This window comes from Drosophila navojoa, chromosome 4 (assembly GCF_054131105.1).
Source record: "Drosophila navojoa isolate 15081-1374.11 chromosome 4, UAZ_NAV_1.0, whole genome shotgun sequence".
Classification (NCBI taxonomy): domain Eukaryota; kingdom Metazoa; phylum Arthropoda; class Insecta; order Diptera; family Drosophilidae; genus Drosophila; species Drosophila navojoa.
In genome coordinates this window covers 11018206-11035405 of record NC_142892.1, presented here as the reverse complement: position 1 = coordinate 11035405, position 17200 = coordinate 11018206, and the positions used below count along the sequence as shown (strand labels likewise).

Sequence of the window (17200 nt, the reverse complement as noted above, 5' to 3'; positions counted from 1 at the left end):
ATTGTATATACACACATATATACATATATGCTTGCAAGGTATTTTGATTTATTTTTAATATTGAGTATAGGCACCATGGGGTATATACTCGTATGTCAGAGGTATGTATCAAGTTGCCACACCCTTCAATTAATATCATTCTCAAGGTAAGTGACTAAATCTAAATGTCGAACTCTGTTGTGAACTCTGGAAAATGTCAGGCGATTCTCGATTCCCCCATATACACTACTAACACGTTGACTTCCCCTTTGAACTTCTAGAACGACGTATCTCGGCTTATCAATTGCGTACGATTGATTCTGTCGAAGATGAGTCCTCGTCATCTGGCAGAGAAGATAGTTCACCTGAATCGCCCAACCAGTTCCAGCAGCAACAGCAGCCGGGCGCATATGGTCAATATTTGGGCGTTAATGGGCAGGCACAGCATCAGGGTCGCTCGCGCACTAAGAAGACAAAAGGGCGCAGCAAATCCTTGCAGCCGCCCACTAATATTGTGCCTTGGCGCAAGTCCTCGCGTCCGCACCGTGGACGCTCACTAGACAAGCAGCCATTCCTGCCGGGCTTCAAGCCAGAGCCGATCAAGTCGTGGACCGAAGAGACGATTAGCTTAAAGGCCACGCCCATTGAGAAAAAGAAGCCGATACCCAAGCTAGAAGCCGCAAAGGTTGTCCTCAAGTCCATCAAGTCTGAACGCGATCAGGGCATTATGAGCCTGGGAGCTACTTTGGAGCAGATTATCGCTGGCAAGACCGAAAAGGAGGCCGTGCCTTGGATAACAATGCGTGAGAAGCTAAAGCAGGTGGAGAGTGTGCAACGACAGTTGAGCAAATTTGACCTTGATGAGGTCTATTTGCGACCATTAGAGGGTCAAATCGAAACGGACCATCAGCTGCCACAGCAAGCCCAACTGGAGGAAATGCAACGAACCAAGGAAATTCAACGCCTTAAGAGCATGGAAAGCGTGGAAATCATGGAAATGACTGACCAGATTGATAAGCTCATCACCCAGCAGCAGAATAACAAGGATCTCATTCCATGGAAGGAGATGCGGCAGCAGCTGAAGAGCGTGCAGCGGGTAACCAAGCAAATTGACAAGTTCAAGATTGACGAGGTTGAGCTGCGCCATCTGCAGGCTCAGCAGAGTATCGCTGAAGATTTCCAGAGTGCCACTCAGGACACAGTTGTCATGACCATCGACGATAGCTCCAAGAGCTCAATTTCTAAGATTATGACCCGCGATGAGATTCAGCACTACGAGGACCAGTCGAATATCTACAAGCAGCAGTTCATAACCACTGAAGACGTTAACATAATGCATGTTTCAGAGCGCGAGAAGCTCGAGGCACAGAGGCTGATAAGGGAACAGCAAGCTGTCAACTGGAGACAGCAGCAGCAGCGTCCTCAGCTGCAGCCACTAACCTCTGTCGAGGATACGATCTCACAGACCAGCGAGCGCCAAAAGATTGTGCAGCAGCAGAGCCTTATCGAAGAGAGCCAACGTCAGCAGTTTGTGCAAGTCGAGGACTCTCAGATGATGAGCATTGAGCAGTATGAGCATCAGAAGATGATCAACCAGCGCACTCAAGGGGAGTCCTTCAACTGGCGTCAGCCACGTGAGCCGCAGAAGTTCATTCAGGTTGAGGACTCATCTCTGTTGCATCTACAAGAGCGACAAGATACCCAGGAACAACAGCTTATACAGCCCCAGCCTGGTATGTGGGAGCGTGGTAAGAAAAAGCCACAGCCTATGCAACCCCAAGGTCCTATTCCCCAAGAACAACAGGAACTCGTGGAGAAACCAAAGACATATGAGGAAATGCACGATGAGCTGATTGAACCAGTTCCAATGCATCAGCCAGAGCCAGTGCCAGTTATGTGGGAGCGTGGCAAGAAGAAGCCAGTCCAGCCACAACCGAAGACATTCGAAGAGCTCCATGACGTGCTGGATGAACCTGTTCCGGTGCAGCAGCCGGAGCCTGTTCCTGTCATGTGGGAACGAGGTAAGAAAAAACCAGTTGCTCAAGAAGTTACTGATACTCAACAAATCGTGGAAACATCGCAAGTGGTTGAGCAACAAGTTGTCGAGGAGACTAAGAAAACGGCAGTACGGCGAGTAATACCGCCGCGTGAGCCAGAGCAAAAGGTAGAGCAAGTGACTCTTAAGCCAACTCCACGACCGGCACCTAAACAAGCTCAAAAGTCTGAAGAATTCCAATTGAAACCACTCAAGACTACGCGAACCATTCAACAAACTGTTCAAGAGTCAGTTCAAACGGCCACCGAAGAAACTCAACACATTACGGAGGTGGCACAGATCTCGAAAACACTTGAAGTTGCCGAGGATACTTTGGAAGAAGTAACCACCAAGACCGTGGAGCCTCAGCCGCAGCCAGTAATGTGGGAACGCGGCAAGAAGAAACTGCAACAGCCTACAGCTCAAGAGATACCAAAGTCTCATGAAGTTGCCGTTGATACGCTTGAGGAAGAAACAGCTCCAGCTGTTCAGCCAGAGCCACAGCCTGTTATGTGGGAGCGAGGCAAAAAGAAGCCCCAGCAGCCTAAAGCTCAAGAAATTCCTAAGACTCAAGAAGTCGCTGTTGATACTCTTGAGGAAGAAACAGCTCCAACTGTTGAGCCAGAGCCGCAGCCAGTGATGTGGGAGCGCGGAAAGAAGAAGAAGCCAACTCAAAAATCGGTGGAGGAGATTGCTCCCGAGGTACCAACAAAAACATTTGAGGAGGCAGTCGATGTTCTGCCTGAGGAGCCTAAGGTTGAGGACAAGCCAGAGCCTGTTTTATGGCAACGAGGTAAGAAAAAGCCGAAGCCAACCGAGGAGCAGCATCCAGATGAAGTCGATGCCCAAATCGAAAAGGTTGTTGAGGAGGAGCAACAAGTCGTTGAAGAAAAGCGTAAAATCAAAAAGGTTAAGAAACCTAAGCTTCCACAGGAGCCAGTTGAGCAGCCTGAAGAAGAGGAGATAATTGAAGAGAAAGAAGATATCGTTGAAGAGGAGGAAGTAATAGTGGAAGAAAAGCGTAAGATAAAGAAAACAAAGAAACCAAAGAAAACTGCAGAAGTAACTGAAGAGCCAGAAGAGCCGGAAGAGCCAACGGAAGACATTCCAGAAGAGGAAGTTGTCCAAGAGCAGGAAGAATTGGTTGAGAAAAAGCGTAAAGTGAAAAAGACAAGAAAACCAAAACCAACAGAGGCAGAGCAAGAAGAAGAGGAAGTTGAAGAAGAGATTCCAGAAACACAACCCGAAGCGGTTCCAGAAACCGAAGAACCTTCAGTTAAGGAGCCTACGAAAAAGAAGCCAGTTCCTAAAGTGCAAGAAGTGGAACAAGTTGAAAAGGTTACGCTTAAGCCCGTTCCCAGAAAACAGCATCAACTACCTGAGAAAGAACAAGTTGAAGAAGTGACACTCAAGCCACGTGCAAAGACGTCAACTGTTTCCGAAGCACAACAACCCGAAACAACTGAAACTGAATTTGTTGAGACAGAAAAAATTGTTACATTCGAGGACCAAGTAGTGGACGTAACTAAGAAGCGCGTTAAGAAAAAGAAGCCGAAGACAAAGCCTGAGAGTCAGGAATCTATCGAAGAGCCAATTGAAGAACCTGTTGAAGATATTGAAGAGCAAGAAGAAGAAGAACCAGTAGATATCGAGCCTGTGGAGAATGTGGCCGAGGAACAAGTTATTGAGGAAGCACCAAAGGAAAAGGTTACGAGAGTCAAACCCAAAAAGGAAGAAGTTGTTGAAATGGTTGAAGAAGTTGCTTTGAAACCAGTAACCAGACCAAAGAAACAATTACCTCAAGAGGCAACAATAGAAGAGGTACGTCTAAAGCCTACGAAACGCACAACTACCAAGCCTGAGGAAGTTAAGTTGGAAGAAGTCGACTTGCAACATGTTGAAAAGGTAGAAGAGGAAATCATTCAGGAAGAGAAGCGAAAGGTCAAAAAGGTAAAGAAGCCCAAGCATGAAGAACTTCCTGAAATTCCAGATGCCGAGCCAACCATCTTGGAAGAGGCAGAGCTGATCGACATCGAGAAAGAGCCGAAGCCCGAAGAAGAGAAGCCACAAGTCCCTTGGAAGCGTGGTGAGAAGAAGAAGCCAGTTGCGGAGCCTTTAGAGGAAAAGCAATGGCCAACTGGCAAACGGCGACCTCTGCCCGAAGAACAGCCTGAAGAGGTACAGCTCAAGCCCATTCCAGCCAAACCTGTGGAAACTCCTGCAGCACCTGAAAAGGCAGTTTCTCCACCCGAGCTACAGCCTGAAGAAAAGGTTGAAAGCGAAGATGAGATTTCTGATTTGGAGCCTCTGAAGCTCCCAGAAGAGAAACAACCCAAAGAAAAGGTTAAAAAGGAAAAGAAGAAGAAACCAAAGTTGAAGAAGGCCACGCCATCAGTGGATGAAGTTTCTGAAGAAGTGGCCCAGCCATTTGCAGAGCCAATTGCTGAAGAAGATCAAGTTGAAGAGCTTCCAGTTGATGATGTGAAGGTTGTTGCTGTCTCCGAAGATGTGCAGCCAGAAGAAGAAGTTGTGGTAACTGAGAAAACACCAGAAGCCAAACAAAAGGCACATAAGAAGCGTACAAAACCACTGAAAGAAGTTTCGGTTGAAGGACAACCACAACTGCTGGAAGCAGCTGTTGCCGAAATCGAAAAGGCTGATGAAATTTCCCAAGAGATCTCACAAAAGACTATTACTCTATTGAAGAAGACTGAAGACACAAGACCTCAATTCATAACAACAGAGCAGCTTATTGAACTCGACGTGGAGGACGTAAGACGCGATCTGGAAATGAAAATCACATCGAATATTATTAAGAAGGAGAAACGGCGCGTTGTGCTCGATGACAGCCAGCCTCTGCCCGAATTGGAGCTAATCACGCAGAAACGCATTCAAGAGGGTATTGACAAAGTGGCCGACGAGGAGCTGATCGAGGATCAGCAATTGACTCAGAACTTGGAGGAAACAACAACGTCTGAAGTAATTGGCCAGGAGCGCAAGCTAGTCAAAAAGAAGAAGAAGGAAATCAAGCCACCGCGTATCACAGAGAAGCTCCGACCACGTCAATGTGTTCCCGAAGAGCCCACCATCCTCGAATGCAAAGTTGAAGGCGTACCATTCCCAGAAATCAATTGGTACTTTAACGACATGCTATTGTTTGCATCGGAAAAGTATGAAATCACCGTCGTGGAACAGGTGGCGAAGCTGAAAATCGCGAAGGTCACGCCCAGTGATGTGGGAGTTTACACCTGTGAGGCGAAGAACGAAGCCGGCGTGGCAACAAGTCGTACCAACATAATTTTAGGTAAGTTCAATGCACATTTATCATTTGTTTTATGCAATTATATTCCTGTCTATGTAAGTCACTTGAAAGCTTTCGAGAAAGTTTATTGGTGTCTTAATTATTTTAACCTCTTGGAAGAACCACTTAACAAACTACTTCCATGATTTCATTCCATTTCTATGCCCAAACACAACAACAACAACAACACACTTTATAAATACTTTCTATTCATAATGAATATAGAAAAAGAACAAGGAGTCGCGCCACAATTTACGAAACCACTAAAGATCGAGTTTACAGAGGAAAAGCAGCCCGAGCGGCTTAAGGTAACTGTAACGTGTCAGGTGACTGGCAAACCCAAGCCTCAAGTTAAGTGGTATCGTGGTATTGAGGAGGTGATACCCAGCGAAGCCTTGCAGATGTTTTATGATCAAGAGACTGGCGATGTTGTCTTGGAGGTCATAAATCCGCCACCAAATGAAGCCATTACCTATTCGGTTCAGGCTCAAAATCAATTTGGCCGCGCCATTGGCAATGCTAATATTATGAGCCGCGTTGATGAAGCGCCCAAAGAGATTCTCAAGCCACCCACAGTTACACCGTTGAGTGCGGTTGTGGTTCCAAATGGAGGTACTTTACTGTTCGAGGCCAAATACGATGGCATCCCAAGACCAGAGATCAAATGGCTGCGCAATGGCCGTGAGATTATCGAAAACGAGGAAACCATTATCGAAACCACCGAGACAACGACAACAATCAAGGTTATCAATATGACTCGTAAACGTACAGGAAAGTATGAAGTTTGCGCAAAGAATAAGGTGGGCGAGGCCAAGTCTTCTGGCTCTGTGGTTGTATCTGATCAAACACCCGATAAGCAAATCAGACCACCCAAATTCATTCAGCCACTTGAGCCGAAGTTCTTTGGAGAACATGAAGTTGCAATTCTTGAGGTTGTTGTCGATTCAGAACCGCTCTCATCCTTCCAATGGTTTGTTCACAATGAACCCATTAAGAGCTCGAATGAATGCCGCATTGTTAGCCAGGCCAACAAGTCAACGCTCTTGATTGAGGACTTCCAACCGAAGTTCTCCGGACCATTCACTTGTCGGGCTGAGAACGTTGGCGGCTCGGTCACATCAACAGCAACAGTTAATATGCTGGAGGGCGCACCACAGGAAGAGGCTGTGGAGTTCGAGTCGCCACGCTTCATTGAGGAATTGATTCATCCCATAGATGTAATGGATGGTGAACAGCTGCTATTGACTTGTCGAGTGACGGGCAAGCCTACGCCAAAGGTGGAATGGTATCACAATAAGGAAAAGATAACAGAAACAAAGGCGACGACACTGTCGCAGGATGCGCAAGGAAATTGCCAGCTCCAAATAACGGAAGTTTTCCCTGAAAATCAGGGCCAATATAAATGCGTTGCGACAAATAAGATTGGCAAAAGCGTCACGAAGACAACTGTTAATATTCAAGGTACTTTTGGATGGAATCAATTGATAGTTGATAGTTAACAATAGATACTTAGGAATTGTAGCATACACCATATGCATCGCATTCTACATAGGTTTTTCAATAACTACACTCTTTCCACTATCCTCCTTCTATTTCTACTCTGAATACTATATTTATACCCTGTTTAGTATGTTCTTTATACTAACTCACATCTTGATGCCCTTGCATGTGATACTTGCTAAAAGAGATGTTCCGATTTAAAATATATATTATCAGCTCTCGCAAAAACCTTTTGTAAATAATTTTCCGTTCTTGCGTTTGATAATATACCTGTCCTTGGACAAGCCAATATTTATAAAATTTAAAACATTTTTTTAGCATTTGAATATATCCCCGATTCTGAAATCACTGGACTCACAGGATCTGAGGAGGATCTACTTGATAGAGTAAGCGTGATTGTAGTTAAGGAGCTGCCTAGGTTTTTCTTGACGCTAACTTTTTCATATATGATGCCACCGTTTTAGACTATCTCAATCGACGAACAACCTCCGAAAATTATTAAAAAGCTACCTGCAAAAATCGAACCCAAAGAGGGTGAACAAGCGAAATTGGAAGTTAAGGTTATTGGTAAACCAAAACCAAAAGTCAAATGGCTACGTGACGACGAACAGATATTCGCCTCCGAGGAATATCAAATCGAAAATTTCGAAGATGGGACCTCAGTGTTGGTCATCAATCATGTATATCCCGATGATGTGGGCACAATTAGTTTTGAGGCCTACAATCCGTTGGGAGTAGCAGTAACAACTGCTCTATTCGCAGTCGAAGGTACTGTTATGGTTAATGATGTGTTTATCATACGCTTTTTAATACCATGGAAAAGTCTTGGAATTGTCAGTAAAATTCTCTTTCAGATCTGCAGCAGCAATGCCAAATTCCCTTTTATCCCTATCCCCCTTATAACATATGTCTACAATCCAATTTGATAACATTCCCACTCGTATTCCCTACACAAAAATACTCTTACTACACACCGTGATACACGAAAGGTTAAATAAATCTGAATAGAATTTACAAAACATACAGTTTTCACACAATATCCTCACTGCATTGCTAATGAAACGTTAATAATAATCTACTATTGTCACTTCTACTGTATCGCAACATTAATAGGCATCGTTGGATCAAAGGATTATCGCAAGCCAGAATGGGTGACCCACATGGAAGAGATGCAAGTCGCTCTCAAAGGTATGTATCAGAGAGTTGAATAATAACCGACTTCTACCACTGTTATGTGTATATGTGTTTTAATTTCGTGTTTTTCAACACACAACTGTTTTCCGTACTGTTGTCTTAAATCACAAAACAAAAACAACATTTCACAAAGTCTGTCTCTATTGTATTTGTCCATGTATTATACAATGTTTCGTGCACCAACAACAAAAACAATGTGAATCTGTCGATTTCGTCCAAAGAAGCTTACAAACTATGTGGCTTTGTAATTGTCTCAGCCCTTACAGCTCTAAGGCTTATACACCCCGTATCCCCTCAAAAACGTATCCAAGCCCCATTGACCAAAGTAATCGCCTTTAGAAATAATAGTATAAAATTCTTGTTATCCCTTCTATATACATATATATTTTTTACAGTATCAGTAACTCATGCACAAGTAATTGGTTGTATTCTAAAATGTTTTAAACGAATTCTACTTTTCCAAATTTCTACTAACCCTTATATTCACTTAAATTCCAAGGAAACACTATGACATTCCCCTAGCGCTGCTTGCCCACACATATCTATATGTTGTTATGTGCTAGCTGACATTGTTGCCTGCTTACTCGTTGTACTTGTGTTTATTGAAAGATTTAACCAAAAACAGACAAACAATTTACATATTACTCAAGCAAACTGCATATCTATACCACACTAGGATTAAATACTGACTGTAAGTACAAAACACACATACAGACTAACTTCTGTTGCTTGTAGAGCTTTGTATCTAATACGTAGTTAAATGATGCTATCTTTATGCTTATAGCTGCTAAATGCTCGCCATCGATACTTAATGAAATGCGTGACTGTCGTGCTTCGATTGGGGAAACAGCGAAGTTCTCCGTACAATTTGCAGGCAATCCGCAACCAGGTACTGTATACTGTCTGTAGAGCGCTGCAGTTGGTTGGGGCTGATGGTAGATTGGTTTGCTGGCTTTTGTAGATATTCAGTGGTATTTCAACAATGTTCAACTGAGGGCGTCAGAAAAGTACCGCATGGTAGTGCAGGAATCAGAGGCAACACTTGAAATATTCAAGATAACAAACGATGACTGCGGTTACTACAACTGCAAACTGATCAATGAAATTGGCATGACAATGACGCGCGCTAAGTTCGACATATCCTCCACATCTGCAGTGGCAGAGGAGGTGGAGCAAGTGAAGACAAAGACTGTGAAGAAAAAGACGGCCAAAAAGACATCGAGCACAACGGCCAAGCGAGCCAGTGCATCTGAATCTCAGTCGCTCCATAAAACGGAAATTAAAATAGTGCCATCGAGGGCTGTAGAGACGACTGTGAATATTGTGAAGGTAAAACAGGCTGTGCCCATATTGGTGGAGCACAGTGAAGTCTCGGAAGTGATGCAAGTCAAAGATCGTAAGATAGCTGATGCTGAGCAGCGCAGCAGAATCATTGAAGAAGTTGCAGAAGAGGCAGAAGAAATCGAGTCCGAGGAAGAGGTCCTCGTTGAGAAGAAATACACGTCAAGTAAAACGATTCAGCTAACTGAAACAGTTGAATTAATACGCACAAAAATCACAATGAAAACCATCAAGATTGAAGACATCTATGAGATAAGCCAGCACGAAGAGGTGCAATGGCTGCTCGAGTCCGTCGAGGCCGAGTCGTTTGGCAAAATTGGCGAAGCAGCGCTCAGAGACTTGGCCACCATTGGTGTGCTCTTGCGCTATGGCTGCACTCATTATGAGATCACATACATGTACGAGCAGAACATATTCATATCGCTACAGAAGCCCGAATCGCAGTCAGCTCTCGTTCAGCTCGTGGAGCGTGAAGGGCACGAGGAGCTGATCACGCAAATCCTAAGTGAATCTTCGAACGAAGACGAGACTATATTGGCAGCGACAGTTGGCTTCAAAGCGTTCATACGCATGATACAGACGTACGAAATTACTATAGAGACGGTGATACGAAAGTTTCATAGGGAGGATTTCATCTCTCACGATTGGAAGATATGCGCAAAGGAGGTTTGAATTCTGTTTTGTTTGTTTTTGTTTCGTTCGATGCGGTTACTTAGACAGTTGAAATGGCGTTCTAAATTTTATTTAAATTAAAGAAAATCATTCTCTAATTGGGAACTGACATTTCAACTGGAAAACCTGAAAATGTTTTGTACTTTATAGTCTGAAGCTGTGAGAATATATTCTTCTAGTTTATTGACGATTGATTTTTATAACTTTTTACACGATTTATTGAAATCTAGAGAATAGTAGAGACATCCCAAATAATTGAAAGTCATGAGGCTATAACGCGTGTGAAAATCGGTGAGTAAGCTGCTTATTGTGTATATATGTGAATATTGCTAAAACCATAGAAATATGCTTTAGAACATTTGAATTTTGATCACTGAAAAAGCTATTTTATTTCTTTTTTATTTTCAAAATGTAAAACTGCTTTGTAAAATGCCTGCGCTTATGTGCCAATCCCAACAACAATCTTAATCTAACCCATACGTAGAGGAAACATTTGTCGAGGAACGCACGATAGTTGTCGATGAAGGTTTGAACATAAACACAGATGAACTGTAAAGTCCACAAATAATACCTACCAGTACTGATGTATCCCAATGAACTACTCAACTACAGTTACTACATCAATTTATGACACAGAAAACAAAAAACATATACAAAACAATAATCGATATTGACTTTTCAAATATATAACAATTAAATTTTGTTAAACCAAACGAATCATGTGTATATTCTAAAAAGACGCCTACCTCAAATTATCTCGAATGCCCATTAACCGCTGATAACAACCTACTACTATTATGATTTAATGATTTTCTTTAGCCTGTTGCCATATAAGCTTTCTTTGATATATTGAAAAAGCAATTTTTGATACTTCTACGCACCTGAATACAAATGTAGAAGGGCTTCCTTTTTATTGAATGCTCGGGGTCAAAAAGTGGGCTTGGCTTGAGGTAAGTTTTCACAGAGTTTTTCTTTTGTAATATGTATTGCATATGCTGTTTGTCTGTTTAGCTCTGTTTATGTGTCGCCAAGAACCTAATAAAAAGCAAAAAGTGTTATATTAATCACAAATGCTCATCATATAATTTTAATTATAGAAAAATTGCATTTGCCTTGCTTTTATGCAGTTTATGAACATTGTTAGTGAACTGTCCTTAATAGCACCTGAAAGAGAAACCGACATTGTCATTGTTTAATTACATTACATTCGCAGAAACTACAACCACTAAAGTGGAAAAACAATTCATACAGCAACAACAAGAACAAGAACATGAACAAGCACTAGGTCAACAACAACAATTACAAATTCAGGCTGAACAAACTGTGCATAGAACAACCAAAACTAAAAAGCATAAAAAACATACCGAAATAATACAACAACAACAAATACAACAAAGTATTGAAGAGATTACAAACTATGAGCAAAGAGAAACATTTGCAGAGGAATCAAACACTGAAGCACCAACAATTGAGACACTAGAGCAGATTGAAGAGCTTCTGCCGTATAGCACAAATCTATCCACCCAAAATGTACCAAAAAATACACACGAAACAATTCCAATTTCTGTAACTACAGAACTGTCCACACCGAAACCTGTAGCAGCTCAAGTACACGACGAACTCTTACCACAAAAGACTTTAGCCGTGAATGAGAAATGTTTAGCATTTGATGAGGTAAGTTCTAGCTTGGCTCCGTCTAGTCCGGCGACTAGTGAGCTAATCGAGCAAGTTGAAGTTCACGAAAGACATGCTGCCTCTACTATTGAGACGCACACAAAGGAGACTCCCAAGCAATTGAAATCTTCGAAAATACCAAAGCGCATACAAGCTGAACGTAAAATGAAGGAGTCACGTCCATTGTTAATTGAAGCGCCTAGCATCGAGGATTCCATAGCAGAGCTGGATTCACTCAAAGCTCCTGTTCATCAAGCACATGGGGAAATCGTTTATTCCCATGAGCTCACGTCAGAACAGCAGTCCACTTTGGACAGTGTCGAAAATTTGAAAACCCCAGCAGTTATTACGGAAACCGCGGCATCACACTTGCTTGAAAGTGAAAGTATTATGATCACCGAGTCCTTTAGAGGAGAGACAGTAGATAAGGAACCAGCACAGATTAAGTCCAGCAGCGAGAAAATTTCTCCCATATTCACACCAAGTGTTAGCTTAGGCATTACTGAGTGTCAACCAGAGGACTCTGTAACGAAACTCACAGCTCCAAAGGAGATTCGCACCGTAACGACATCAGTTACAGTCGAAGAGTTTAAGGCATTCAGCACTAGCGAATCTGGAGCGTTAGAGAGTGAAGAAAATATGAGCGCAGTATTTCAACCAACAAAATCTTTAGCAGAGTTATCCGTAAATCCCGAGGTCACACCGATCGTGGTACAGGAAGTCGATATAATGGAGTCCCTAAGCGATGACAAACCATCACCGCAGCATATTAATGAGGCCCAGGCTCTTAAACAATTAGTATTGATGGAGAGCCTTATAAATACAACAGCCGATGCGCGCAGTCCCATTGAAGAGAAGTTACCTGCATTCCGGACAGAGTCCTATGAGGCCAGCTCGAGCTTGGAAACACAATCACATGTTATTACGGAGCAGACCATTTCCAATGAAGATGGCCCAAGGGAATTCGCTTTAGAGAAAATACCAGAAAACATTGCAGCTACGTTAGGCCGAGCCAGCTCTCTCACAGTGGGACAAACTCAGGAAGTGCAGTTAGTCGAAACGACAGAAATGCTAGATAAGAAAACTATAGAGCCTGCTAAGCCCGCGAAGGAATCGTTCACAAAGGCTTTTGGAGCCGCCCTTGGCAATCAGGAAACAGTATATGATACTACTCAGGTAATAGAACCGACAGGCAATGACTTGAACGAAGGTAAAATAAATATCACAGATGCCGAACTGGTTGCAGAAGTGCATGCTCAAACAATAATTGACTCAGAACAGAAACTGATACATGAGCAGCCAGAATCTGCAATGGCTAGGCTGAATTTCATCGAACAGAAGGCATTGGAAGTCAAGCAAGATACGGGTATTGAGAAAGAAACCAGTTTGGTCCCTGTAAAGCCAGTGGACGAGCAAGCCGCTGTAGAAAAACTGATTCCCGCCGAGCTGAAGGCGAGCAGTGTATGGGAAGTGCAACCACAAGTTATGCCTGCTGATATTACAAGTGATAATTACAAACCTGCATCAGCCAGTCCCGTTTTTGAGACAAAAACAGTTGGAGTAACAATCGAGCAGGAATCGCTGAAGAGCACAGATTACCTCGCACCGCAAAATAAGCCCGACCTTAAGTCTGGTAAATTACTAATGAGTGAAAGTAAACAATCGCTAGAGATAACTGCAGTGCAGCTCATTGAGAGCTCCGAAATCATCAAATCAGCACCGCAGCAGCCACAATCAAAAGCTGAGGAGAAAACTGATACACTAACTCATGCTCAACATGATGAGCAAATAGTATTGGAGTCCATTGTGGATTATGCACCTGAAAGCAAGCCGACCGCAGCACTTGCAGATGTTACAATGCCTGCTCAAATTGGAACTAATGTAAGCGAGCAGGCTATACTGGAGACTTTGCAGCCTCATCTGCAGACAGCTGAGCCCCAGCAGCAGGTATCAGCGACAAACTTTGACCTTCTACAACCATTGGAGACCAGTTCACATCTAACTCTAGAACAAGAAACAGCTTTGCAGCCAAATGAACAAAATAGAGTTCAAAATGCAGCTGCAGGACCCCTAAGCGCTTTTCAGGTTGCAGATAAATCAAGTTCTCAGCATATGGAATCCATTCAAGATCTTGGTGAAGAAACGCAGCCCACTCAACAACAAGCGAATGTTAATATTGGAGAGGTATCACTACCTGAATGTGAAATGGTGACACCATTTGATGCTCTAAAAGATTACTTGGCTCCTGCTTTAAATAAATCTTCTATAACTAACGTACAGATCATTGAAAATATCCCTGCTTTGGATACGACGACAGCTACTCCTCATGAAAAAGCTGAAGACATTAAAGAGTCAATTATTATTCAACAAGCTGGACTGACGCCAAAATTAAATGATTTTAACAAAAAATCCCCTATATCGGAGCAGCCGAATGTCTTTTATAATATTTCAGAGCTGCAGGACTTTAATCCAACATTGGAGACTTCTCAGCCTACAATAAGAAGCTTTGATGAAATCCATGTTCAAGAAACAAAACCACTTGAAAAGGAAATTACACTTGCAGCGGACTCTAAGCCGACACAGCAGTCGGTTAAAGTTTCTCTAGATTCAACAACTGGAATTGTGATTAGCCAAAAGGAGAATACTTTCGAGCTGGAACGTGATCTGAAGATCCCAACTACTCCAGTGGAGCAAGCGAACTGTATTTCTTCCGAATCGTTAAAGCTTCCACTAACCGAAGGTGTGCAAGAAAATCAATCAACTGGAGATCTGGCAGAATTTAAGGTTTCTAATAAATTTGCAACATCAAATATCGATACTTTAACGGAATCCACAACCTCTGAGGCAATCATATATGACAATGTCTTAATAACTGAAGTTAAGGATCAGCCTGAATGTGTTAGCTCTCAGTCAATAATTCCCCATGAGCATAAGCTGATAACTGAATGTGTTGTCGTTTCTGAAGTGGAAGAATACGAGAGAATAAAGGAAAAGGAAAGCAAAGCTAAGCCTATTAAGGATATATTTAGCCAACTATCTATAAAAGAAAATCAAAATACTCTAGAGGCTGAATCAGAATTGAAAACAAAACCTTTAGAAGAATTTAATGCAAAGGTGAGCAATGTTCTTTCACCTCTCTGCACCAAAGGGGTTGATGAAATCAAATTGTATGAAACAGTTGTTGAAACGAAGTCTACTGGCCAAAGTAGTGAGCAAGAAGCCGGTATTTCCCATGTAATGGCAAATGTTCCCATAACTAATCTACAACAAGTTATAGAATCAACAGACAAGTTTTTCGCTGAGGGCCAAACTACGTCAATTGCCACCTCAACTGATAATGCCTCACAATTAAAGGCACCTGTAAATACTTCCATACAAACTGTTGAAGACATTAATGAATTCATTCCAAAAGCATACAATGAGAAAACCGCTCAACCCATCTTCGAAGGACATCATTATGAAGTAACTGTAACAGATAGTCAATTTGCCGAGAGTACAGAAGCTATATCGCCAAGTAACGAATCACTTAAAAAGGCAACTGAATCATTGAATGATATATTCAAAGCTACTCCACAATCAGAAGAAGTGAGCATATTTCAAAAGGAATGTATTATTCAACCTACAGAATCACAGGAAATCATGGCCAAGACAAGCTTAAGCGATATTCTTCAACATACAACGACAACTGATGCAATACCTTATGAACTACCACACAAAATTGAGGAAGCTGACTCTAATACTCCAAGGCTTCAAGAACCTCGCTTGGTATCGACGGAGGCCAATAAGCTTAGCGTCCAGCTTGACGATGTCATTTTGCAACGAGAGGATACGTTCTTGGACAGCCACCAAATTAGTTATGGCAAACCTTTCATTGAAGGTACGCAACGTGAAATGCAAATCTCCGAAGTCATCCCTATTGAAAATATTGACGACCTAAGTATTCCAACTATTAGGACAGAAGAATTGTCGAGTAATTTAATAAATCAATCAGAAATCCATAAAACTGTATCCGTGGTCTCTATATACGAAGAAGCAAACGACTTTAAATCTGAGCGTCCAAATGAAAAACACGTAGCGCAACAAATGGAATCTGATACCAAATGTGCTCAAGTTACAACAATACAAGATAGCTTCATTAAAGAAGATAAAATTGCTCCCCTAACAATAATCAAAAATGTTGCTCAAGCTACCAGTGAAGAGAGACAGCCATTGGTAACTGAAGAAATTACTAGTGTAAGCTCCATACTAGAAAGCTACGATCTTAATGTACCAGCAGAAGGAAATGCTTCTTTAATATGTGAAATTGGAAAGCCGACTCCAATTATTACTCAGCAGTTTACCTACGAAGAGTCTCCAAATATAGAGCTTCAGGAGATCACCAAAGTAACGCCAAACATAAATTTGATAGAAAGTTCGACGAATCCAGTTCAGACATCTACTGTAAGCATATACGAAAATATCGAAGGACATGGCGATTTCAAGCCACACAGCGCACAACCGGCGGTCGATATTCTAACAAACCTAAAGGTTTCGGTGGTGGAGGAGATTTCTGTTATATCTTCTATAGATGATTTACCCGATGTGGAGCCTATAGCAGCAACTGCAACTAGAGATAATATACCACATAGGAAACTGCTAGAAACTAAGCAAGAGCTATGTGAAAGTGAATCATTTTTGGAAGACGAGCTCCCTCCTATGATATGTGCGAGCTATACACCTGCTGATGAAAAACTTGCAGCCGTATCTAGTGAACCACATGTTAAAGAAACTATTCTTGAAACAAGCAGCTCTCCTGTTAAGCAGTTATATGCCAAGTCTTCAATAATACCTATCAGCTCTCAGTGTCTCAGTGAACAGGTAGTTACAGAAGAACAAGTCACAACACTACATACAAAAATTCAAACACAGTCCACAAATGCAAAAATAAGTTTTGAATCAACTAATGCAAATCAAGTTGATACATTAAATTTAGAATTAAATAAAAGTGTTCAGCCTACAATCGAGGATACAGAGAGTGCTTTGCAGAGACAAATATTTGCCTCTAATATTACAAATGTTAATTTTCCCAATGGGGCTAAGTTACTAGAAGATGCGCAAATTACGTTAATACCACATACTGACTTAGAAGTAAAGCCTGAGTCAGAAATAGAAAATCTACCAACACTAAGTTCAAATGTAATTAAACATATTGTAAAATCACATTCAGGTAAGTTCTAATAAGGTTAACTTTAAGCAATTCAACAGAAAAAGGCGTATTACTTCCATTAAGATTTGACCCCCACAAGTTACAAAACACATATTACACAAAACAATTCCAAAAAATACATACAAAATAAAGACTAAAAGTTAATTTTTCACACAGATACAAAACAAGCCACAGACACAAAACACACACAACAAAAAACACCAACACAAGAAACACATGAAGTTGATATAACGGAAATTCCTGAAACTATTCAAATTGTTGAAAAGATCACAGAAGATGGCCAGCATACACAGCAAAT

The 17200-nt window shown here is 41.8% G+C and overlaps 1 protein-coding gene across 3 annotated transcripts in view; it reads left to right on the top strand.

Moving 5' to 3' along the window:
* The window catches only part of sls (sallimus), a 77354-nt gene that overhangs the window by 21617 nt on the left and 38537 nt on the right, over window positions 1-17200 (top strand). Inside the window, exons 14-19 of one of the 3 annotated variants that reach the window (XM_089260128.1) lie at window positions 261-5318; window positions 5541-6776; window positions 7134-7201; window positions 7280-7583; window positions 7929-8003; window positions 17059-17123. In XM_089260128.1, the coding sequence (XP_089116254.1) occupies window positions 261-5318; window positions 5541-6776; window positions 7134-7201; window positions 7280-7583; window positions 7929-8003; window positions 17059-17123 (6806 nt within the window). Of the gene's footprint in view, window positions 1-260; window positions 5319-5540; window positions 6777-7133; window positions 7202-7279; window positions 7584-7928; window positions 8004-11235; window positions 16903-17058; window positions 17124-17200 lie in introns of all 3 variants that reach the window. The other 2 variants (XM_089260127.1, XM_089260129.1) reach the window with 2 other exon arrangements.